We start from the raw sequence: 24,395 nt of genomic DNA, 5'->3' as shown, positions 1-24,395 counted from the left end.
TCAGAAGGGATGTCACAGTGGGCTGCTCAGGTTGCTGGCACCTTGTGCAGTGAGTGAGTTAGCAAAGCATGAAATCCATGTAGCCTATCCTCCTCCACTCACCAAGTCCTACACCTTGGCATGGGCTATGCTCATCTAGGAAGGCAGGACCATCTTACATTTTTGACAAAGACACGTGCACTTAGCAGAGTGTGTCCAGGGTGGCCCTGGAAGTGGAAGCCCTTGCGAGTGTCTCCCACCCCCACCTCCTTAGCACATTGGAACCCCAGGATGACAGGGCATGTGTCTGTGCAGTTTCCCTTTGGGTCCCCAGGCTTTTGATGGTCCATAGTTTGTGCTCCGGAGGGACGGATGAATGGATGACCGAACCAACAACAACAAAAAAAGGATGAATGAAACAAATGCGTGTCCCCAGTGACGACCTGACAAATTCAAGCCTGGGGTCCCAGCTCTGTGGACCTGGAAGAGTCGTGTCCTGAGTTCTGGTAGCATCTGGAAGGGGCGCACCTTCTTTCTCCTGGCCTCCTAGGCCTCTCTAGACACAGAGGGTGGGAGCCACGGTCCCTGGCGGAAGGTAAAAGGAGCTAAACTCCTTGGATCCCGCCCCAGGCTGAAGACGAGGCCCGCAGTCCGGGCTCAGGGCCGGAGGCAGAGGGGTGGAGGGACCGGAAGACGAGTGGTCTGGGCTGCAGGGAGAGGTTTTGCAGAGGACCTAAAACCAGACCGCTGTGCGCTGTGCGTGGTGGGGGTGCACCCCGGGGTGCATCCCCCCCCCCCCCCCCCCGTAGATGCTGGGCAAAGGCGGGAAAGGGTGCGGGGGCGGCAGGGGACCCAGGCGACTCCGGGGCGGGGCCGCAGGACGCGCCGCCCGCGGGCTCCTCCCCTGCTCCGCCGTCACCCGTCCCGGGGCGCGCGGCCGGCGGAGGGCGGGGCCGGGCACGTGTCCTCGGGCCACCCCTCGGCCACGTGACCTGCCGGGTCGGGGGACTGGGTGCCCGGGGCCGCGGGCGGGCGCTGACGGGCGGCGGCGCCGGGATGTGGAGCGGGTAGGATCGCGGCTCCGCTCCCGGCTCGGGCTGCGTGGCCTCGGGGCGGGCGCGCGCGGGCAACCGGCGGTGGAGGTGGGAGGACGCCCCGGGGCGGGGGGGGGACCCTCCTGGCGTGACGGCGCCGGCTCCCAGCGCATCCGCAGCGCAGGTGAGAGGCAGCCGGGCCGGGGGGGGGGGGGGGGGGGGGCAGGGGAGTAAGTCCGGGTGCGCACCTGGAGGAGGGGACCTGCGAGCCGGAGGAACCCCTGAGAGCGGTGCAGGCGGGAGAGGGAGCGCACTGTCGCGGTCCCTGCAAAGCTGCTGAACTTCCATCGGGGGCTCCTGGCTCCGGCCTGGCACCGAGGCGTGGGGCAGGACTTGGCCGCAGTCCGAAGGAGGGCACAGCCCTGGGTCCCAGCGTAGCGGCCCCTGTCCCCATGACTGTTTCATTGGCCCCCAGGGGTCATCCCAGTACCCGGCCAACCTGGTGAGGGTCCCCTGCCCTGTGCACGCAGAAGGTGGTGGTCTTCTCCGGGACTCCAGCAAGCACTTCCTCTTCCCCAGTGGCCTGGAAAGGCCGGGTCCTGGAAGATGTGGCCAGAGTGGGGTGCGTGGTATTCCTGCAAGTTACTGGGTCAGCTGGGTGAGTAGGGGGTCCCAGCACAGGGCTACTTCCCAACCAGAGCTGGGGAGTGAGAGAAGGTCTGGAGGGGGGGTGATGCAGGCGAGGTCCACATGACTCCATGGCCCCTAGCAAAGCCTCGCTGAGATGGGCTGAGATGCTCGGGAGTAGTGGGGCTTTGTCCCCAGCAGGGGGTGCCGAGAGAAAGGGCTCCTAGCAGGGGTGAGGTGTGGAGAGGCATGAGATCCTTAAAGGGTGAAAGGTGAAGCAGAGCCTGTGTTGTTGGGAGAAGTTCTACACCCCCCTCTCGCACCCCCTCCCCCTCAAGAAGACTGACTTCAGGGAGAAAGTGGTTGTGTGGGACCTGGTGGGGTTAGCACAATCCTGCGTGGGGCTAACTGTGCTTAAGGGGCAGTGCCATCTGGAAGAAACTTCTGACTCCATGTGCTGGAGGCACCCAAGCAAAACAGTCACCGAGTTGCTACGTGATCTTGAGAGTATGGCTTCACTTCTCTGGGTCTCTAGGTGAAATGAGAGGGTTGTGGAGTGTGGGGCAGGGGCTGACCCATGCCCAGAGTGCCCCTCCCTGGAGGTACCCAGGTCAGGGCCAGACAGACAGGACTGGGAGTCATCAGTAGATAGATGCTCTCTTTAAGGACAATGTCAAAAAGACTTGGGGTCCTGGAGAAGACACCCCCCCCCCCCCCCCCCACCGCAGTCCAACCTCCCTGTCCTATTCCCAAGAGCCTTCTGGAGAAACCAGGCTGCCAAGCTGACCCCTACGTGATCCTCAGTATAACTCATTTCGTTTTTTAAAAAAGATTTATTTGAGAGACACAGATAAGGAGATAGCACAAGTGGGGGGAGGGGCAGAGGGAGAGGGAGAAGCAGGCTCCCTGCGGGGCTCAATCCCAGGTCCCTGGGATCATGACCTGGGCCAAAGGCAGGCGCTTAACTGACTGAGCCACCCAGGCGCCCTATAACTCACTTCTTGCCTATATGTTTGGACCTCCAGGGCCTAGTCAGGTACAGAGCACCTAGTAGGTGATTTATAAACGCAGATGGAAAGCATGAGGGGTGGAGGAGGAGCTGGACACCTGAGAGTGAGAGGTAGAGTTTGGGGGTTACCTTGAGCACTGCATTTTAATGGACCCCCGCTCGGGTATTGGAGGCAGGGACTGAAGGATCAGAGGCCAAGCTGCCAGGATCCACTGGGGGCCGAGTGTCCTAGGAGCTCATCTAGACCCCAGCAAGAGCCAGAAAGGACCTGCTTGGGGTCACACTTGTCCATGTAAGTCTAACTGAGCTGCTTGGGCTTGCAGCCCCTACAGGCTCAGGATAGTCTGGTAGGTGTATATCCGGACCTTTTCGTTCTAGACTATGAGAAATCCGGCATCAGGGGTCATTGGCCCTGGCTGAGCTATATCAGTGTCTCTAGGGCCTCTTTCCTCATCTGTAGGTGAGGGATGGTGCTGTTAATGGCTGGGTCCTGGTGCACTGGACCCAGGGCTGCTCCCCTAGAGTGAGTGACAGTGGCAGGACTCTGTGGGAGCCCAGGTGGGCCCTCTTTTCTCAGGACTTCTTGAGCAGGAGCCCTGAATTCTGAACCCACAGGCAGCTCCCCCCAAAGTGGGATGCTCCCCACCCCATTGTTTCCTGTGTCCATAGTCTTGGGTACTAAGCCTCCTCCGGGTAGGCAGAGGGGAGAGCAGCCTTGGGTGTCTGCAGCTGACAGTGCTGGGCACTTGGGGCTTGATCAGCAAAGGCCAGAAATTGAGTTTTGCCACTAAGTGGCCACATGACACTGGTGCAAGCCCCCTGGTCTCAGTTTCCCTGTCTGACAGATGGGACTAATCGTACCAATCTCTAGGGAGGGCCAGGCTCTGATGGCCTGCTCAGGAATGAAATGAGATTCCCCACCCTCCCAGAGATGGAGCACTGTGTCTTTGTAGCAGGCAGGATGTTGGGGAACTCCAAGGCTGCCGACAGGCTGGGTCATCTTGAGGAGGTCAGTTAACTGCTCTGGGTTGTGATTACCCTAAAGGGCTTGGATTTATGAGCTCCTGCCTGTTGGGCCTAAGTCACAGGGGTCTGTTGGCTCAGACTTTGTCCCAAGTATGGCCTGGGGGCTTCAGGGGCAAGAAGGTGGACCTGCCTGGGGAGCAGTTGTGCACCTTTCCCAGCTGTGTCTTTCTGGAAACCCTCCTTGATCTAACTACCTACCTTGCCCCCTCAGCAGGTGGAGATATATCTCCTGCTGAGCCTTAATCTGTACAGGTGGGGAGCTCAGACCCTCATTAGGATCCTGCCTATCCTAGACTCTCCCCATGTCTGCCCAGGATTTGTGCCCAATAGCGCTGGGGGTGGGGTTTGAAGGGGGGAGCAAAAAGATTTAGAATGTGATCAGAAGGGGGCTCGGTGATGTTGCTGCTAGAATCTGTGCAGTCATGCAGATGCGGCAGGTTGGGGGTGATGGGGTGCCTAGCATATCATAGGTGCTCACTCTGTATGTGTTGGATTTTTGAGGTGTGAGACTCTTGTAGGGCTGAGCAGGTGGGTGTGAGGCCCTGGATGCCCTGCTCCGCACCAGCACAGAGTGAGCCGCCACCCTCCCAGGCCTTGTGCTGGCTCCCTGTGGAGATGCTGGGCTGGCAGCCCTGAGGTTGTGGTGAGGAGAGTCTGGCTTGGCCTGGTCCACCTGATTTCAGGTGTCCCAGCCTCCCTGCCTTCCCTCCTGAGGCTGTTCCTGACCTCTGCCCTCCTGTTTCATGTTCTGCAAGGCACACACTGTGTCCCCCTTGCTGGAGTTGTCTGGATGCACCTGCCGCCACCCCCTCCCAACCCCTGGGGGTCCTGCTCTGCTTCTGTGTGTGGCATATATGACACTGTTGTCCCATACTGGAACCCTCCCTTCCAACCCTGGTGATGGCTGCTCCAGGCTGGCTCTCTGGCCCTAGGCTCCTCTGTTATTCCTCTTCTGGTGCAGGCTCAGACTGCAGCTGCTCCCTCTGGCTGGGTGCCTCCCCTCAACCACCTATAGGACATGCCATTCCCCAGATGCCTCAGCCACCCCTTTGCCTTTCCCTGAAAGCTTCCCTTCCAGTTCCTATTCCCAACATTGGCACCATCTCATTATGTTAGTTAATTACTGTAGTTTTGTTACCTCCCCCCACCCCGTCACCCTCTCCAGCTCCTGGTCCTGCCACAATACCCCCCTCAGTGTCCCCTCTGCATGCCCCTTCCTAGCCTGGGGCCTGCCTGGCTTATGCAGCAGCCTTGAATGGAACCCGCCATCCCCACCACCACCGCCACTGTCTCAGGCACTATCTCAGACTTCTCAAATCCCATCTGCATCCTGCCTCACTTCTCCAAAACCACCATTCATCCCCTTTTCCTCCCATCTGGATCCTTCTCTGGGTGACAGGTCACATGATACAAGAAAACTGCGATTCTGGGTTCTGTTCCTACCCTGCCACTCTTTGCTGTGTGTTCCGGTCAGGTCGTCATACCTCTCTGAACATCAGGTGCCTCACTGTCTAGACCGGGGCTGGGGAGAGCATCTGCCTGCCATGGCATCATGAGGTTGGGGCACTGGAGTACTTGAGGGTTTGGAGCTGAAGACTTAGCCCCTCTCTGCCCTGTGGCCCCTGGACAGGACAAATCACTTGGCTGTCAGCTTCAGTACCCTCGGGGCTTACTGGAATGCCTGTGGGTGCAGGGGTGTGAGTCTGAACGGGACCCCTGCGCCATGGCACTGCCCTGTAGACCAGCTCACCTTCAGCCACCCTGTCAGCCCCGGGCGGAGGGTGAGTGGTCCTAGGTGCCCTCCCAGCCTCTCTGTCCCCCAGCTTCAGAGCTGCCCTAACTAGTTCCTTCCTTTTTCTTTATTTTTTTTAAAGATTTTATTTATTTATTCATGAGAGACACCGAGAGAGGCTGAGACACAGGCAGAGGGAGAAGCAGGCTCTCTGCAGGGAGCCCGATGTGGGACCTGATCCCAGAAGCCCGGGGTCATGACCTGAGCCAAAGGTAGACGCTCAAACATTGAGCGCCCCAGGCTCCCATTTTTCCTTTTTCTTTAATGAACCCATTGTGCGCATTAGCACAGGGATCTTTGATTCCAAGAAGTGACCTGGGCCCTGGTCAGAGGGACAGAAAGACCTCATGGCAGGCAGCTCAGGCTGGATATGGGAAGAGGTAGGTCCGACCTAGTAGCCTCTGGTCAGGCCCTCCTGGCCCAGTGGGGGTTGTTGGGTGACTGGGGACCATAGAATCTGCGGGTCCTCATTCTCATTTGTGCCATTTTTGTGTGCTGGGCCTCCCAGGGCAGGACTGGGGGGGTGAGCATTGCTGCATCCACCGCCCCCCCCTTGTGTGTTTCCTGGGGAAGTGACCCACTGGGGCCTTTCCTGTGTAAACTGCTGTGGGCTCTAGGCAGCAGAGCCAGCTTCAAGGTGGGGGATGTTGGATGCTCCCACTTTCCTCTGACCTTGACTCTTATAGTCTCCTGCCCCTAACCTCTCCCAGTGGCCCTGGGTCCTGCTACAGGCCTCCCCTGTAGCGTATTCTGAACTCTGGACTCTGTTTGTGTAGGAAGTGGGGGCTGAGAAGGTCCGAGCAGAGGGCCATGGGCCTGGCCTGAGGGGCAGGGAGGGGATGTGGTGCAGAAGCACTTAAGTGGAAGCCCAGGCTTGTCTGAGGAGTGAGTTCCCCAGCACCACGGGCATCCTATTCGAGGTTTTCCAGCCCCTGGTCCAGGATGCTGAAGTGTGTGAAGACAGAGGATACTGGCTTGGCTGGACCTATGGGGCTTGGGGTCCCTCGTTCCTCTGAAATTTCTGAGTTGCCTCATGGCCCAGAAGTGCGAGGTGAGGGCCTGCAGATTCCCACTTCCCTCCCAGTACAGGGCAAGCCCATCTTTCCTGAACCCCCAGCCCAGGCATTGAGCAGTTGGTGACTGCCAGGTGGTCCTACTCTACCCACGCTTTCTGCCATTAGGATTTTCAAGTTGGGCTTTTATGCTGGGGATGGGGGCAGAGCCTGTTGTCTCTGGCTGCAAAACTGGGCCCTATCTTTCCCAGAAGTGGGCTGAAGTGAGAACCTGTTGGGAAAATGATGGGGGACAGTCCAGCCATGACCCCAGCCCCTACCCTCGGGACCAGCAGGAGAGTTAGTGTCTTTCACTCTAGTGGGAGGCCCAGACCACACTGGTGGCCCTCGTGGGAGGCACTGGAGGTCTTTTTCTCCTAGGCAGGGGCGTGGGTGATGTCTGGGATGATGTCCTCACAGAGGAAAAGACACCAGGGCTGGGTGTCTAGAACCTGGGATCCTGCCCTGTGTCCCATGCTGTCCCTGCTGGTTACCCCTATCCTTGGCCCACGTTTCTGGCTCATCCTGTTGAAGCATTCAGCTCCTGAGTTGGAGTCCGCTGTCCCTATCAAACCTGAGCAACTAGGGCCATCTGTCCTCTCTCACCTGAGGGATCGGCCCTGGTCCCCTGCTGAGCTGGGAGCCTGATGTGATGCAGTGCTGGATCCCAGGACTTGGAGATCATGACCTGAGCCCAAGGCAGACTCTCAGCCATCTGAGCCACACAGGAGCTCCTCCTCCAGATTTTTACTCCCATCCCACAGGTGGGAAGCAGCTTCAGAGAACTGTAGTGCCATTCATAGGGCTGGTGTGTAAGTACCCAGCTCAGAGCCCAGTGTGGACCTGGCCTCGTCTGCCTCTGGCCTCTGCTCTCAGCCACAGCTCCCCCAGCCTGGCCCGCCCTCCTGGGAGGCAGTTTCTGGGCCTGAGCAGAAGCTGAGAAGTCAGTCGGGCCAGAATTGGGTCAGATTTCCCTGCTGCAGCCAAGGAAGAGTCTCCCGAGTCTGCCTGGGACCAGCAACTCTTGATCTGGAGACAGATGCGCTGATTCCATCCTCAGCCCCCACCTACCAGGCGGGGGATGCTTTGGGTCTAGACCGAAGCCCTGGCTGCCTAGACAAGTTTTGCACCTCTCAGACACTCTGTCCCTCATCTGTAGGACGGGGACAGTCCCATGAATGACATCAAGAGCTGTAAATGAAGGACATGAGCAGAGCAGCCAGGCGGCACCTGGCACAATGTGAGTCCACTGGGTGATGACCCCAGTCTAGGGCCACTGTAGCACTGCTGCAGCCCCTCCTTGAGCCTCAGGAGCCACTTGCCAAGGGAGGACCCTCTCCCCCTCCCACCACACACACACGAAGGTGTTAGGAAGCATCCCTGTCTGGATAGACACTGTAGATGGAGAAATAGATGTGTTTCCCCACGTCATCTGTCAGAGCCCTGGGTCCCTGCCGGTCAGGACCCAGCCAAGGAACCATGAGGCCACAGTCTGGGCCCGTTCCAGAGCAGAGAGCAGGCTGGGCTGGGTGTAGGGACAGAGCTACATGAAAGGTTGGAAGTGGACTCATTGCTGGGGTCCCTGGGCACCCAGTCCCTTTGTGTTCCCTGGGAGGGAGACTGAGGCTTAGGGGCAGCTTGGTGACTGTCTCAGGGTCCTGGTGACAGGGGGGACTGCTCTCTGGTCTTGCTTTTCACACTTTTCCCTGAGAAAGCCTGAGTCCCATGACCCCTTGGCCTTGTCTTTCCTTCCCACTATATGGGCCCCCCCTGAGCCCCCTCCACTCCCCCCCACCCCCCACCCAGCCCCTCACCCTCACCCTCACCCTCCGCATAGCCACAATGGCTCCAAAGCTGCTGGCTCAGGAGCCACCAGCTTTTGCTGAGTGAGCAAGTCCAGAGGTGCTGTCTTGGCACAAACCACTGTTGGCTGAGCCCTCTCCCTTCCTGCCTCCCTCCCTCGGCAGGGTCTGTTGCAAAGGGGGGGGTGGGTGTGGGGGTGTGTGGATGGACAGTGGGGGGGGGAGGCGGGGACAGAGGCTGCTGGCCGGGGCACCACCCCTAGGGTCTCCCGCTTCAGGGAGCGGAGGGTCCTGAGGCCCAGAGGGGGGTGTTTGAGGTCATGAGGCCAACCGGCGAGCGCCACCCGTGGAGGGCCAGGACCGCGCCCCGCCAGGTTCAGGGCACAGGAAGGCAGTGGGCCCCGTCCGGGCTGTTTGACAGAATCTTCCTGCCCCATCTCCTGGCCCTGGCTGCGTCCTCCCTCCCCTCCTGCCCACCCTGAGTGGGGTAGGATTTGCATCAAATCTGCATTAACAATAGCCTAGAAGGCAGTTCCTTTATGAGCCTTGTGTGTGCCGGGGTTTTTTTTTTTTAAATTTATTTTATTTTATTTTATTTATTTATTTATGATAGATAAATAGATACATAGATAGATGGATAGAGGCAGAGACACAGGCAGAGGGAGAAGCAGGCTCCATGCCCCGGGAGCCCGACGTGGGATTCGATCCCGGGTCTCCAGGATTGCGCCCTGGGCCAAAGGCAGGCGCTAAACCGCTGCGCCACCCAGGGATCCCCTGTGCCGGGGCTTTGTGCACGTCAGATCCGCTTGGTGACCCTCGAGGTGGAGCCGTGGCAATGGTCCCCCGCCTTGCAGAAATGGAGAGCCAACGCATTTCGTCATCTGTGGACCAACACAGACTGAGCACTGGCTGCGTGCCGATCCCGGCCCTAGAGGGGGTTGGCGCAGATGAAGGAGTCCTGTCCCTGCCCCAAGGAGACCCTGTGTTGGCTCATCCCGCCCTGGTGACAAGCCAGTGGCAGCCTCGCGGGTAGGGTTGCTGTTTCACAGAGGGGCCCAGGGCAGCCTCAGTGGCAGGCGTGGTCCTCAGGGCCGGTCCTGGGCTCAGCGCTGGGGCTCCGAACCCCAGCCTGTGTCTGCTTTTTGCCTCACAGCCAGCCCCACCCAGACGAGGGCCACCCGCCGCCCCTTGAAACCGTCCCGGTCTCCTGGAAGGGCTGCAGGGAGTCCCCCGGAGGCCCGGCAGAGAGCCCTGCTGGGGAGGAGGCCCAAGGTGAGGACAGCCCCACGGCTGCGCAGCTGGACGTGTTGCGCCTGCGAAGCTCTTCCATGGAGATCCGTGAGAAGGGCTCAGAGTTCCTGAAGGAGGAGCTGCACAAAGCCCAGAAGGTGGGGCTCTGGGGGTGGTAGGGCTCGGGGCCTACCTGGAGGCTCCCGTCAGGGCCACCTGCCTGCACAGACGCTGGGGCTGGGCCTGAGGGAGCACAGAGGAGAAACCAGTGCTTGTGACTCTGGAGGATTTTTTAGGAGTCTTGACTTCTCCGAAAGCCCCTTCTAGGCAGCTGGGGTTGCAACATCATGCCGCAAGCTAAGTGGGAACTGCGTCGTCAACTGCAGGGCGACAGAGGAAGGGGGTTGGGGCCCAGGGCCAAGGAAGAGGACCCCGTGGTGGAGCCTGGTCAGGGGGCCTAGAGCCCCAGGGGGCTGACAGCCACTCTCCCCGAACCCCCAGGAGCTGCAGCTGAAGGACGAGGAGTGTGAGCGGCTGTCCAAGGTGCGGGAGCAGCTGGAACAGGAGCTGGAGGAGCTGACGGCCAGCCTGTTTGAGGTACAGGCCTGCTGGCTGGGGGACAGGTTGGGGAGCAGGTCTGTGGGGTGTGCTGGCGCCTCATCACTCACGCAGAGCCTCCCTGCTTCCCAGGAAGCCCACAGAATGGTGCGGGAAGCCAACATGAAGCAGGCAGCGTCAGAAAAGCAGCTGAAGGAGGCGCGGGGCAAGGTGAGGTCCCCACCACTCAGGCCCAGCCAGAGCCCCCCTCGAGTCAGCTTTGGCTACCTGATCGGACCCTCGCACCCCCGCGTGTCCCAGGGTTGTGGGGCAGTGGGGATGGGCAGACCCTGCGGCCTAGGAAAGTGAAGCGGGGGTCTGAGATGCTACAGCTGAAATCCAACTCCCCAGCACTCGGGCAGTATTTCCAGCGCACAGAGACCTTTCTGGGGCTTACTAGGGCGGGGCGGATCCTGTAGTCCTTACAGTCTCTTTCCTGCCTGCCTTACTCTCCTTACAAAGCAAAAACCTTGTCTGGCCACGTGAGCCGGGGCAGGGAAGTTCTTCCTCTTTTCGGAGTCTGTTTGCACGTCTGTCAAATGTGAGGGCTGGGCAGTTCCTGGCTCCTGGGCCCCTCGGTGGGAGGCCCAGCCACCTCCTGGACAGGTGCCTCCAACAGAGCCCTGGCATACTGTGTGACCTCGGGCAGGCCACAGTCGCTCTCCGAGCCTCCCTTGCCCTCTCTAAAGCGGAGGTCTCATGCTGTTCCAAGGATGACAGGCCGGGTTACATGCCAGTCACTGCTGGGACAGGTTATCCTGAGCTGGGGTGGCTGGAGGTTGGCAGCCAGGCCCGCATTAGGCCTTGACAGCCATCTCATCCCGGCCAGATCGACATGCTGCAGGCGGAGGTGACCGCCTTGAAGACCCTGGTCCTCACATCCACACCAGCCTCTCCCAATCGCGAGCTGCACCCACAGCTGCTGAGCCCCACCAAGGCTGGACCCCGCAAGGGCCACTTGCGACATAAGAGCACCAGCAGCGCCCTTTGCCCCGCCATGTGCCCCACTGCCGGACATCCCCTCACCCCGGACAAGGAGGGCAAAGAGGTGAGGGGTGGCAGGAAAGGGAGACACGGTCTCAGTGTCAGCCAGGCAGGGGGGCCCAGTGGGGAGTCCTGACCCCTCGCTGTGTGACCTGGAGCCTGGCCTGCCATCTCTGGGTCTCTGTGTCCCCTGTCTGGGAGGGCTGCGCAGGTTTTTTGTGATAGGAGGTTTGGCCCTCAGCCTATGAATGTACCGTGTGTACCCCTCCTGTGTGCCATGAGGGCCTGGTAACCCCTCCACAACCCTCCAGTAGTAGGTGGTACTCTGTGCACCCGAGACTGGCCTGGGACCTGGGGGCCTGGCCTAGGTGAGGGGGATGGGGAGAGTTCTTCAGGAAGACATATTCTCTGAGCCTAAAGAGGCCACTGCTGGGCCTCTGGGGACAAGCTCCTTGGGCCCTGCATGCCCATAGCCCTGAGGTCCAGGACCAGCTTGTGACATCCCTGGATTTGAAGGTCCTCAGTGCCTCTGGCCGTGGTACCTGGACAAGCACAGACTTTTGGGGCTGTCTCCCTCCCTGCCTCTGAGCTGGGTACATGGGGTACTTGGTCCAGGCGGGCAGTGGGCTCTGATGTCCTTGGCCGTAGGTCTTTGGGCAAGTAAAGGCACCTGCCAGAGCCTCAGCTTCCTCACATAAGTAGCGCCTCCTGGGGCCATGCAGACCCACAAGACCGGGGTGCTGGTTGCTCAGCTCAGGGCTGCACCCAGTGAACCCCACCAGGGCTGCAGGGGGACCCAGGCTCCTGTGAAGCAAGGCGGCCCCCATCTCCATGCTGCCCCGTGTCTCTGGGGCTTCCAGGGAGAAAGCGCGGGCTAGGCCTCTCCCCCACTTCTGAGTCCTCAGCTTCTAACTGGACACTAACATCTCCTCCCTACTGTCTGTTCTGTCTCTGTGCATCTGTCCGTCTGTCTCTCTTTGTCTGCCCCTCCCCCCAGCCTGGGCTGCCCCCCTTCCTCTCCCTGCTCCTCTGCGTGGTCCCCAGCAAAGCTGTTCAACTCACCTATGAGCCGGCCTGGCAGCTCCTGCCTGGGGAGCCACCTACGGCCCCCTCCTCTGCTACCTCTCTCTCCTTTTCCCAACAGGTAATAGCTCTGGAGAGGGGCCGCCCCTCTGCCCCCGCCCAGCCTCATTCTCGCTGCACATGCCCCAGGGCAACCAGCTAGTCATCTGTCCCCAGGGAGGCAGCCCGTGTGTGTTCCTTCTATGTGCGTGGGCCTGTGTGTGCCATGGTACCTGCGTGTGGGGGGTACCTGCAGGGCCGGTCTTCAGCTTTTCCTCCTCCAGGAGGCAGAGAGGTTGTTAGGGACGAGGCCCTGGACCAAAGTCTGTAACCTCATAGAGCCGAGAAGCTAAAAGCACACCTAGATATGAAAGCTTGAGTTCTGAGGCCTTCAGTGCAGAGGGAAGGAAGTAGTTCTTCTTGGGAACTCTGCCCCCCTGCTTAGCCACTGGGGACAGACCCGCTGGCAGGCTGGGGCCTGCCCTGCAACCCTCCTGGCCCCTCACCTCGTTCAGTTCTGCCTATCCCTGCCATGCTGCCCCCCTGCCCCCCGACCCGGCGTCTGACTGCCCCATCAGGCTCACCCTCCCCCACAGGTGGACACAACCCTATTCGCAGAGTTCCAGGCCTGGAGGGAGTCACCCACCCTGGACAAGACCTGCCCCTTCCTTGAGAGGGTGTACCGGGAGGACGTGGGCCCCTGCCTGGACTTCACGATGCAGGAGGTGAGGCAGAGGGCAGCTGGCCCCAGGCCCAGCCTCTCACGGAGGCCAGCCCCTCACTGACCCACCTGCTGCCCTGCTCTGCCGCAGCTCTCAGCACTGGTACGGGCCGCCGTGGAGGACAACACGCTCACCATCGAGCCCGTGGCCTCGCAGACACTGCCTGCAGTGAAGGTGGCTGCAGTCGAGTGTGGCAGCACCAAGTGAGCTTGGCGTCCTTCCTCCTTTCCTGCCCGCCACACCTAGCCTGGTGCTCTGCCAGCTGGGGACTGAGCCTCAGGCCTGCCTCCTAGGGTCCTGGTGTGGGTCCTGCAGGGGGTGTGGCTGGGGACTGAGCCTCAGGCCTGCCTCCTAGGGTCCTGGTGTGGGTCCTGCAGGGGGTGTGGCTGGTGACTGAACCTCAGGCCTGCCTCCTGGGGTCCTGATCTTGCAGGGAGTGTGGCTGAGGACTGAGCTTCCTGGTGTGGGTCCCCCGTGGGTGAGGGGGCGCACAGGCCTGGCTGGGGAGGATTGCAGAGGCATGCAGGGTGGGGAGGCATCTCTGGCAGAAATTCCTGCCTCTAGTCATAGATCCTCAGGCCTTCCGGGGAGCCCGGGAACTGGAGCCTCCCTCTTCTTGGCTGGCCTGACAGGCATCTCTCTCCCACAGTGGGTTCTGGGCTCTGACTGATGTGTAAGTGATGTCAGCTGCCAGCTCCCCTTGTGCTAATAAATAACCAAACAGCCCTGGCATCTTGTCCTTCCTGCCATTCAGCTGCCATCGAGCAGGACTCACAGCAGAACAAAATAGCCAGGGTGGAGCAAGGGCAGAGATGGGGAGCACTTTCCTTCGGCAGCCCAGGATTTGACCTGCCAGGGATGCCCCACTGGGGAGACTTGTCACAGAGGGGAACATTTGAGCTGGGTTTTGAAGGATGGATCGGAGTTTGCCAAGTAGGCAAAGGCCTTTCAGGCAGAGGGAAAAAAATGAATGAAGGTTTGAAAAGCCGGGGTATTAATGGAAACATCACTGGATTTGTGGGCAGAGCAGTAGGGTGGGTGGGGAGATAGGGCTGAGGCTGCAGAGGCTGTTTGGGGCCAGAGTGTCAAGGGCCTTGAATGGGGTTTGGGGTTTGACCCATTAGGCCAGCATTTCACAAAATCATCAATAGATGTTTCCTGAAAAGAGGGCTGCTGAATCCAATCAGAGTCCCAGTGAACCTGGAGACAGCAAGGCACTGATAAGTCCTGCAGCCAGGAGCCTCCTTAACCTTCCTCTGCTCCAGAGTCTCCATAATGGTTTCCTGGGCAGTAGGAAAATGGCAGGGAAAGATGATGGGCTAGATGGGAGCTTTTGAAGGAGCCCCTGGCTGTAGTGCAGAGAAGGGGAGAGGCAAGGCAAAGGGCTGGTTGGAGGATCCGAAGGGATTCAAGCAAAAGCCCCTGCTAGCATGACCTTGCCTGAGGACTTGCTAGCCAAGTGGAGGAGAGAGTGGACTCGTTCAGTTGGGAAGGAGTGACGAAGTCCAAGGGCCCCAGTAAAGTAGGGGGTGTGTTTGGAGGGCCTGCAGAGAGTGGAGCTTTGGTATACCTGGCATGGGGTTGACGGAGCTCTCCTGCCCTCCAGGGGCAGGGTAGGGGGTTGAGGGGTGGGATCTAGCTTAGGTCAGAGGCCTGTCCCAGGGCCCTCCTTGGCCTGGCCCTGGGGTCCTGGGGAAGCTGGGGTCGAGGGAGAGGATGCCCGACTGCACACCTCAGTCTGCTGGCCTCTCCCTCCCTCTGTGCATGCTTGGTGCATGAGCCGGGCAGGCAAGCCCCCCCGCCCCCAGCCTCCATGGCCCCCTCTGCTTTCTTCTAGCACCTGTGCCCTGAGCGGACTGGCTCGTGCCTGTCGCCACCGAATCCGGCTTGGGGACTCTGAGAGCCACTACTACATCTCGCCGTCCTCCCGGGCCAGGGTGAGTCATCCAGAAGGAGACTGGATGTACCCGTACCCTAACCTGGCTTCTTAGGGGCAACTGGGGCTGGGACGCTGGGCCCTAGGCCTGAGAGCGCAACCTTGATCTGCAGAGTAGGGCCTGGGCTCAGAGAGATCTGGAGACTGGCTCAGACCACGTAGCCAAGCCTGGTGAATTAGTTAGTTGGTGCATAACCAGTTACCATAAACTGAGTGGCTTAGAACAACCCCCATTTATAACTGTGGTCTCCCCAGGGCAGAAGTCAGCCTAGTTTCGTGGGTTCTTCTGCTCAGGGCCTCATGGGCTTGCGGTCAAGGAGCAGGTTGGCCGCGTCCTTCCTTGGGAGACGGTGGTCCTCTTCTGAGCTCACACGGCTGTTGGCAGGATTCAGTCCCTGTTGGCCTGCCGAAACCTAATCGTGGGAGTGACATTAGAATTCAGGTTAGGGCAGCCCGGGTGGCTCAGCGGTTTAGCGCCGCCTTCAGCCCAGGGCGTGATCCTGGAGACCCGGGATCGAGTCCCACGTCGGGCTCCCTGCATGGAGCCTGCTTCTCCCTCTGCCTGTGTCTCTGCCTCTCTCTCTCTCTCTTTCTTTCCCCCTCTCTGTCTCTCATGAATAAATAAATAAATCTTAAAAAAATAATAATTCAGGTTAAAGTTCCAGGCTCCTGACTCCCAGCTCAGGCTCTGGCCCCAGGCTTTTGGGAAGGTTCTGGGGCATGTGTGTTACTCGAACCTGACAGCCAGTGGTGGGTGCCACAAGGCTTCCAGGAATCCCAGAGTCCGCCCTCACCTGCCAAGTGGCACAGGCGGGGTCAGTGGACCTCACTGAGCTGGGGGGTGAGGGGTGATAAGGTGGGGTGGTCTCCGTTCCTCTGTCCCCTGACAAACTGTGAACAGGATTGTGAAGAACCAAAGAGAATGTGTTAGAAGATTCTGAAGCTTGGTTCAAAGGTGACACTGCATGGGGCCCTGTTTGAGGAACCATCTCCCATCCTTGACCTACTAGAGAGTGCTCATTGAAGGGACAGATGGCCCCATTGTTGGGCAGCTTGTATGGTCCTGACAGCTTCTGCAGGGCGTCTGGAATGTTGTCCTGACACATCCCACAGCAGTGAGCCAAGCTCCTGTTTGCAGGTGGGGAGTCTGTGCCTTAGAAAGGAGGGTGTGAGGGATGCTTGGGTGGCTCAGCGGTTGGGCATCTGCCTTCAGCTCAGGTTGTGATCCCGGAGTCCCAGGATCGAGTCCCACATCAGGCTCCCTACATGGAACCTGCTTCTCCCTCTGCCTCTCTCTCTCTCTCCATGTCTCTCATGAATAAATAAATAAAATCTTAAAAAAAAAAAAAAAAAAGAAAGGAGGGTGTGTATGGCCTAGACCTGGGGCGTCCCCATTCTGAACTCAGTCTGCCTTCCCTTGCAGCCTCTGCCCCGCACTTCTGTGCCCCGAGCCCTTTCCAGTGGTCTCTCTCTGATCCCTACCAGGGCTCAACAGAAGGAACCGCGCCATTCGGTCCCTGGCAAAATTATATCTAGAACTGTGTTTCTTCCAAGCCTGCTTGTCTCTGCCGGGCAGAGCTGGGATGGGAGATGAGGATGGTGTGAAGTTTTAGGATGTAGTCTCCACCCTAAAGAGACTAAGGAACGTGGCATCCTTAGGGAGAAGAGGTTTCTTTTTAATATTTTTTTCAAATATTTTATTTTTCATGATTTTATTTATTCATGAGAGACAGAGAGGCAGAGACACAGGCAGAGGGAGAAGCAGGCTCCTTGCAGGGAGCCCGACATGGGACTCCATCCCAGGACTCCAGGATCACTCCCTGGGCCAAAGGCAGATGCTCAACCATTGAGCCACCCAGGCGTACCTAATCTTTTTTTTTTGTTGTTTTTTTAAGATTTTTATTTATTTATTCATGAGAGACACAGAGGGGCAGAGACACAGGCAGAGGGAGAAGCAGGCTTCCCACGGGGAACAGTACAGCCCTGGGGAAAGAACTCCACTGCTCGCTGCCACTGCTTGCTCACCAGCCTCCTCTCATGGGGGCCCATGGGCCCTTGGGAAACACCACAGCCTGGCACACAAGCTTCTCCTGCCCCACCCTCTGCCCCCCACCCCAGCCCGCTGCAGCCCCTCCTGAGCCACACTGGGTTAGTCCCTTGACTTGGGCACCCCCCCCGCATGCTTCCCTGCTTTTGCCAGGGCCACCAATGCCCCTGCACCCACTTCATTCTCCTGGCAAGGATTCCTATGTGTTGAGGGCCTCCAGGACTGTTGCCCCCTCGCTGTAACTCTGGACCCCGTGGGCTCCCACACACTTGAAGTCTCTCCCCAGAGTGCTGATGTTCAGTCAGTGCTGTCGTGGGCACAGCTGCCAGCTGCCTTCTGCCCTGTCTTACATGGGGTTCCCTAGAAGCTAAGACGAAGATCTCATGCCATTCTTAGGAAGAGGGAGGGAAACAGAATAGGGGGTCGGGTGGGTAAAGGAGGCTGTGGCCTCAGCTGGAGTCTGGCTGCAACCCGCTCCATGGGGGCTCTGGAGCCCAGGGTGGGTTCCACGCTGAGACAAGGGAGCTGGCCTCTTACATGCTGCGTGCCCGCCAATACGCGGTACAGAGGGATACTGATGAGCCGCCAGTGGCCGGCAGGCTTCAGCAGTGGGAAGAGGCCTGGGCAAGGTACCAGCAGCACCCTTTTTGCAATAGGAGAGTCTTCATGGAAGGGCCCACGTCTGAGCCAATGTGGGGTCCATGGTGCCCAGCACAGGGCCTGGCATGGAGCGGGCCTCCGGCCAGGTTGAGGGCTTCAGGCCTGGGGATCCAGGGCAGCCCCAGGGAGCAGCTTCTGATCCCCCTGCCTGTCCTGGCGTTCCAGGGAGGCCAGGGCCTTGGGCACCCAGAGCAGGCAGGGCCCTCAGGATGAGCGGGGACTCTAGGGCAGGCTGCCTGGTTTCATTTTCCAGCTCAGCCACTTAACTATCTCTGTGGCCCCGGTAATCGTCATCTGGTAGCTCTGTGCCTGGAGTCTGTTTTCCTCATGTGTGAAATGGGAATGATACGCGTGTCTGCCTCCCTGGGTGCATGTGCTGGATCAAATGTTAGTTGCTGCTACTGTTTTTATTGGGAGGGGTAATAACAGCACTGTCAGTAATCAAATTATTATTATTATTTTTATTATTATTTTTTTACTAATCAAATTATTTTAAAGCTTTTTTTGTTTTGTTTTCTTAAGATTTTTTATTCATTTGAGGGAGAGAGAAAGAGAGAGCACAAGCAGGGGGAGGGGCACAAGCAGGAGGAGAAGCAGACCCCCCCCCTGAGCAGGGAGCCCAAGGCAGGCTCTGTCCTGGGACCCTGGCATCATGACCTGAACCAGCCAGGCGCCCAATAATCAAATTTTAAAGCCCAGCCCCGTTCAACTCAGGGAGCATTATCTAGCTCTGATGCGACGTGAGGTCTCCCACTCTGGTCTCCCATCTGCCCCGGCTCTTGGGGGGGACCCTGAGCGTGAGAGCCGCGGGTCACAGCCTCCGGCTTCTGCTCACAGATCACCGCAGTGTGCAACTTCTTCACTTACATCCGCTACATCCAGCAGGGCCTGGTGCGGCAGGAAGGTGAGCGCCCCCTGGTGGCCCCTGGGAGGGAGCGGGAGGGCGTGGCGGTGGGGTCAACTTGGGGCGGGCTGGGGAGGACTCTGCTAGGACTCAGTCCCACTGCCTTCTCCACCCAGAAACGTCTCCAAGACCCCAGGGCCCGTGGGGATTGCTCCCTATGAGTGGCCTGGCCTTGGAAGCCTGCACGATGCGGTGTCCCTTGTGGATCTCCCCACTGGGGGCGGGCTCTTCATGCTGCCACCTCCCACTTCACCCTTGACCAGCAGGCCCTCCATCTACTTGTTGTCCCCTCTACCCCTGTTGTGCAAGGCTCAGCATCCCGCTCCTTTCCCAAACTTGGTTTCCTGCTGAGTCTTCTCCCGATTCAGTTTTGGAGTCAGAGCCTCTCTTTCCTGGCTTGGGGGGATCAAGGCCCCAGAGAGGAACTTGGACGCATCCCATGGCTCTGCTGACGGCTTAGGGTCTCTGAGACCCCAGGGAGACAGGGTTGGAAGGCGTTTGTAGCCTGCCAGATGGGTGTCAACGTGCTTGTGCATGTTGGTATTGGGCTGTAGGGCGATGCCACCTCGGCCACCAGTGTGGGGGTGCATAGTGTGCTCAGCACTCCACAGTTTTGCAAGGCCTTGGTGTGGAGCCTCAGAGGTCCAGCCATTCACAAGGTCACCTGTCCTGGGGGACTGGGAAGCCCCGGGTGCCTGCCAACTGCCCTGTCCGAAGCCAGGGGAGAGGCGCCAGGCCATCGGCCTGAGTCCACCATTACTAAGCTATCCACCTTCTGTCTGCCTGCAGTGGAGCCGATGTTTTGGGAGATCACGAGGCTGCGGAAGGAGATGTCACTGGCCAAGCTCGGCTTCTTCCCCCAGGAGGCGTAGGGCATGGCCCAGGCCTGGAGGGGAGCTCTGATCCGTAGCCAACACCTGCCCCAAGCACAGACAGGAAGACAGGGTCCCAGAGCCAGCCCTGAGCAAGAAGCTGAGCAGATGGACAAATGGCCAGGCCACAGAAGCCTTGCTGAGCTGGTACCAAACCTTCAACCCAGGACAGACGACAGGAGCTCATGAACTGACCCTTCTCTCTTCACCAGTGGCCCTGCAGCCACTGGGAGACCTTCAGGGAAGCACTGAAGACCAAGGAGCTTGGGCCCGTACTCGGGCTCAGCCCTCGGGAAGGGAAATGTGTATCTGCACCCCCTTTGCAGGCCTGGGAGCTGCTGCTCACAGGTGCTTTGTTGCTGCCTCATCCTCAGAAGGGGACCACTGAGGACCGCGCTGGGTGGCCTGACCTCCAGGGTATCGCCCCCACCTCAGTTCCCGAGCCCTGGGGCACCAGCACCCCCTGGTGGCCATCCCTCATCCATTCCCCGTGGCCTCCCTGTTGGACTGCCTCAATGCCGCCCCCCTCCCCCCTGCTGTGTCCAGTGTCCGTCGGAAATGGGGCTGTCAGGGACTCTCACACCAACCTATACCTGCTTGAGGACCGTCCCCAAACTGTTCTTCAGATGGATCAGGCACTGATCCTTGCACTTGACCCCATCCCCCACCTGAGCCCATGCCCCAGGAGGCTCTGCCCCCACCACCGTTGGAAAGATTAGGATGGGTTTCCCCCAAAGTAAAACTCAGGGCCTCAGGACACCCATGTCTATGTTCAGCTGTGAGTGGCCATTCAGACAATGGGGGTTGAGGCTGCCTTGCCCTGCACACAGGACTGGGGTAGGGTGGGCACGCCCCAGGCCCGCTCCTCACCCCGCACAGCCCATTTAGGACTCAGGTCCAACCTGGACACATCCCTCACCACAGCTGATTTCCTTTGAATGGAATGTAACACGATCTCTATTTAATAAAGGAAGGCTTTGTTAGTAGAGGCTGGGCAGCCACGCGCCTTCACTCCTGCACCCCGGGGCTCGGGCCAAGGCTTGGGCATCTGAGGGAATGAAACCAAATCCTTCCCTAGCCTGACCTCGTGCTTGGGATTAGGCCCAAATCCTGAAGGGATTGCTGGAGGGAGTACCGCTTGAGTCGTCCCCAGCCGTCTGTGGGGCTGTGGGTTATCAAGGCTGAGCCCGGCTTCCTCTCCGCCACGGGGTGGCCTGCTGTGGGGAAAGCATTGGTGCTGAGGCTGGCTCTCACGCTGTCTCGGGAAAACCTTGAGCACATCTCCCCTCTGGTCCCCTTGTCTTTAACAAAGAGTTGGAATTCAGAGGCAAATTCTTGAGGCTGCTTGGCGAGTGCAGGACAGTGGCAGGATGGGTTGGGGATGTCTGCTGGCAGCAGGGGCAGGGATGTGGGGACTCTGGCTTTCCCAGGCCTGCTCCTAGATGGATTCCTAGCAAGAGCCAATAATCACCAGGTGGACCTGGGGAGGTAGCTTGTGGTTCCAGGTCCCCCCTCCACCCATAGGGGTATGGGTCCGGGCCCAGGGGTGTCCCGGGAGAAGGGGAGCATAGCAGCTTCTAGGTCAGCCTGTGCTGGGACTGGCGAGGAGGTCCCCACTGGCCTGAGGCCTAAGGGCCACCCAGCTGGGAGTCCATCAAGGCCACCCGGCCCAGCCCTCTTGCCCTCTCCAGCCTTTCAGCCCATGGTCTCCTGCCTTGCAGATTCCCCGTCTTTCCCTCCCCAACACTGCCTCTCCCCCTCCTCCCTCTTCATCTGTGACTTGAATCCCCTCCCCCTCCTGGCCCCTCAGATACCCACGGGGCAGGTCCCCTGTTACAGACATCCCCTCATCCCCTTGGGGCAGCTCCTCTGCCCCTGATGCTTGTGCAGGAGCTGGGCAACTAAGCGGGGGGGGGGGGGGGGGGGGGGGGGGGGGGAGGGGGACACTACGTGGCAGGTTGTGTCTCCCAGCCATCTTTGGGTGGGGCCCGGAAGCGCATGAGGGGTGTCAGGGAAGGACAGGTGCAGCTGTGTTTCCCGGGGTGATCCTGGCATCCTTGTCTGCTTACCTGCCTCTTTCTTACTCTCAGTCTGTCCTGGGTCTGCTGGGGGAGAAAGACAATGAGGGTCTGGGCCTGGAGCTGCCCAGCCCTGCCCCCAGCTCCTGTGGCCCTGGACAAGCCACACCAGGGCCTCAGAGAACCAGGCCGGGGTTCAGAGCCCTGGTAGAGAGTCCCACACCCCGGACTCACTGTGCCTGCCCCTGGGGGTAGGGGGTGGGGATTTCCTGTCAGGACGAGTGGGCCGTGGTGGGAAAATAAGTGAGATACTGGGGTGGGGTGCTTGTGAGGGACCCAGGGCCACACAGTCTGGCCTCAGGACCTCCCAGCAGTGGCTAATATCTGAGCACTAATATCGGCCCCAGGGCTGGCTCCATGTCCTTTAAGGGACCCAGTGCACTTAACCCCCAGAGCCATCCCGGGAGGTGCTACTATTATCCCACTTTGCAGAGGAATCCCCTGAGGCTGCAAGAAGTCACACAGACAAGGGTGCCCCCAGGATAGGAATGTGTGGGCCCAGCTCCAGAGCCAGCATCCAGGACTCCTTTTACTAAACACCTGTCTGTGCCCGGTGCTAGAGGAGTCCCCTCCGTTTTTCAGAGTCTCAGGCAGTAGCAGAATGGGATCTTCATTAGGTTTGTTTCCCCCATTTTTATCTGGTTTCAGCTGCCCCCACCCCCCGCTCTTCAGGCTGCTGGGGTTGGGGGTGAGGCTTTCTGGAGGGAGGGGCTCAGGGCTATGGCTCTTGGAGAGGAGGGTCAGCCATCAGCCAGACAGGAGTTTTTCCCGTAAGTGCATTTTCTAGAGAACTCAGGCCTCTCTCAAGTGCGCCTGGCACATGTGGCCACATCTTACACGCTAGCTCCAACAATGGCCATTGAGCCTGAGCCTAGCTGCACAGCGGCCTTCCATGTTCTCCTTCTGGGTCACGTTTCCCAGCCTTCCACAGCTGCCCTGATTTGATGCCGCCCGGACTGTGGACCTGGGCCACGGGCTCCTCTCTGGGCTTCAGTTTGCTCCTCTGTGAGTTGGGAGGACGACCACATGACCCTGCAGCAGCTCCCCACCCCTTCTTCACTTATTGTGGTAAAAAGAACATACGATTTGCCTTCTCCGTCCATCCATCCCTTGCTGGGCATTTGGGTTGCTTCCACCTACCTGCTACTGTGAACAATGCTGCGATGAACACAGGGGTGCGGTCATTTGTTTGGGGCCTTGCTTTCAGGTCCCTTGGTATTAACCGAGAGGTGGGAACGCCAGAGGATCTGTGGTCGTTCCATCTTCAATTTTCTGAGGAACCTCCACACCGTCTTCCATAGAAGTGGCACCATTTTATGATCCCACCAACAGGGTACAGGGGTTCCGGTTTCTCCACATCCTCACCAAAGCTTGTTATGTTGGCAGTTTTTAAATAATTTCCATCCTACGAAATACCATATTGGATGCCTGAAACTAATATAACCCTATGTTAACTACTTGGAAATTAAATAAAAAATGTTTAAAAGCCAAACAAAAAGTTTCCATCCTAATGGCTGTGAGGTGATACCTCATTGTGGTTTCAGTGTGCATTTCTCTCATAATTGGTGGCATTGAGCATCTTTTCAAATGCTCATTGGCCACTTCCAAGCAGCTGGTTCTCACTAGGGGGCACCGGGAGGAGCCCTGTGTACCACAGTGATGCCTTCAGGGAGAGACCTGCGTGGCTGCTTGTAATTCTGTGGCTCCGGGACCCCTCAGACGGCACCCTTTACAGAAAAGTCATGTCCAGGGCCTAATAACCAAGCCCACAGTGTGTGGTGAGCTTGAAGTCAAAATCAAGTTGCACAGCTCTGACTTCAGCCCACTTTTTGGCTGCCGCGGAACACATGCCTAGATTCTGTGACTGTTCTTTCTGGTTGGCTATAGAGCTCCCCGTGTCCCCCCCACCCCACCCCCCAGACACACCCCGGGCCTCCTGCTGCACCTCTTGTCTGAGCCCTGCTGGCCTGCACAAGTATTGTTTGGCTCCTTGGCAGTGGCTAGTGGTTCCGTGGGGGTGGGGTGGGGGGGTGGAGACTTGAGCGTGTCCAACAGGAGGCCTGTGTGCCAGCCAGCTCATGGCCAGGAGAAGCTCTGCAGGGGCTGGGCCAGGGGCCAGCCACTGGTTTGAGGGGCTCCCCTTAAACCTCCAGCACATGATGCCCGCCCTCCCTTGCCTTCTGGTTAGTTCTCCCCTCCCCCTGCCTCAACCCGATGCCTGGCTGGCCCAATGGCAGCTCAGGAATGTCAAGTGGAGCCTCTCCCTTTCAAGTGGTCTGAGAGGCCTGATGCCCTGACAGGGAGGGTGCAGGGATGGGGATAACAGAGTCTCAACTTCTCCCAGACCCCCTGATTTTAGGAGAGTTGCACGGTCCACTGGGTTGAAGCGTGGAGTGGTAAAGTCCCCTATGGAAAGCCCCTAGGCCTGCAAAGAAACCCTGTGGGAAGCTGCTGGTTCAGCTCTGAGAAGGAGGGAGTTCAGGCCTTAGAGGAACACGACTACAGGCGGCCAGGCCAGGAGAGCTCACCACCTCTCCCTCCTTGCTGGGATCAAGTGACTGGAGGGGTGGCACCTCCCCAGGCCCTGCCCTTGCTTTACCTCCTGGGGGACCCTGTGCAGGCTTTCATCTGCCTCATCTGTCAGGAGCAGCTGGGGCAAGTGGAGGTTCTAACCTATTCCAGTCACCCAGCTGCCTTGCACGGGGCTGAGACCAGGTCAGGGTCCAGGGAGGGTGTGAGAGGTCAGCATCTGGATATCGGGGCCGCGGAAGTGAGGGCTGCCCCCCTTGTGTAGGGGCAGATCAGTAGGAGGTTCAGTTCCTGTAAGAGCCTGCCCCCTCTTATCTCTGTGCTCTCAGAGGCGAACATGGTGGTGGCCCGGGTATCCGCAGTCACCTCCCACCCTCAGCCACCAGCCACACACCTCTGCCTGCCACCACTGCCCACCTCCAGCCCCGCCTCCCAACACACTCAGGGAGGGGG

The 24,395-nt window shown here is 59.1% G+C and overlaps 1 protein-coding gene and 1 long non-coding RNA gene across 21 annotated transcripts in view; one reads left to right on the top strand and one right to left on the bottom strand.

The window, feature by feature from the left end:
• Positions 1-20,321, top strand: part of RAB3IL1 (RAB3A interacting protein like 1) — a 44,521-nt gene extending 24,200 nt beyond the window's left edge. For 3 of the 20 annotated variants that reach the window (XM_072789441.1, XM_072789440.1, XM_072789435.1), the window contains exons 2-11: positions 9,475-9,709; positions 10,053-10,148; positions 10,242-10,319; positions 10,978-11,196; positions 12,130-12,276; positions 12,791-12,919; positions 13,007-13,119; positions 14,754-14,853; positions 18,397-18,463; positions 19,253-20,321. In XM_072789441.1, the coding sequence (XP_072645542.1) occupies positions 9,475-9,709; positions 10,053-10,148; positions 10,242-10,319; positions 10,978-11,196; positions 12,130-12,276; positions 12,791-12,919; positions 13,007-13,119; positions 14,754-14,853; positions 18,397-18,463; positions 19,253-19,335 (1,267 nt within the window). In that variant the 3' untranslated portion in view covers positions 19,336-20,321. The other 17 variants (XM_072789436.1, XM_072789446.1, XM_072789448.1 and 14 more) reach the window with 17 other exon arrangements.
• On the bottom strand, positions 8,898-13,162 carry LOC140612262 (uncharacterized). The gene is made up of 2 exons (XR_012013544.1): positions 12,985-13,162; positions 8,898-9,202 (listed from the first exon to the last, which is right to left on the bottom strand). It is a non-coding gene; the product is annotated as an uncharacterized lncRNA (long non-coding RNA).
• Positions 20,322-24,395: the final 4,074 nt, after the last annotated feature.

Source organism: Canis lupus, chromosome 21, assembly GCF_048164855.1.
Source record: "Canis lupus baileyi chromosome 21, mCanLup2.hap1, whole genome shotgun sequence".
In the NCBI taxonomy this organism is placed as follows: Eukaryota; Metazoa; Chordata; class Mammalia; order Carnivora; family Canidae; genus Canis; species Canis lupus.
The sequence above is the reverse complement of the archived record's forward strand: the minus strand, read 5'-3'. Positions and strand labels throughout refer to the sequence as shown.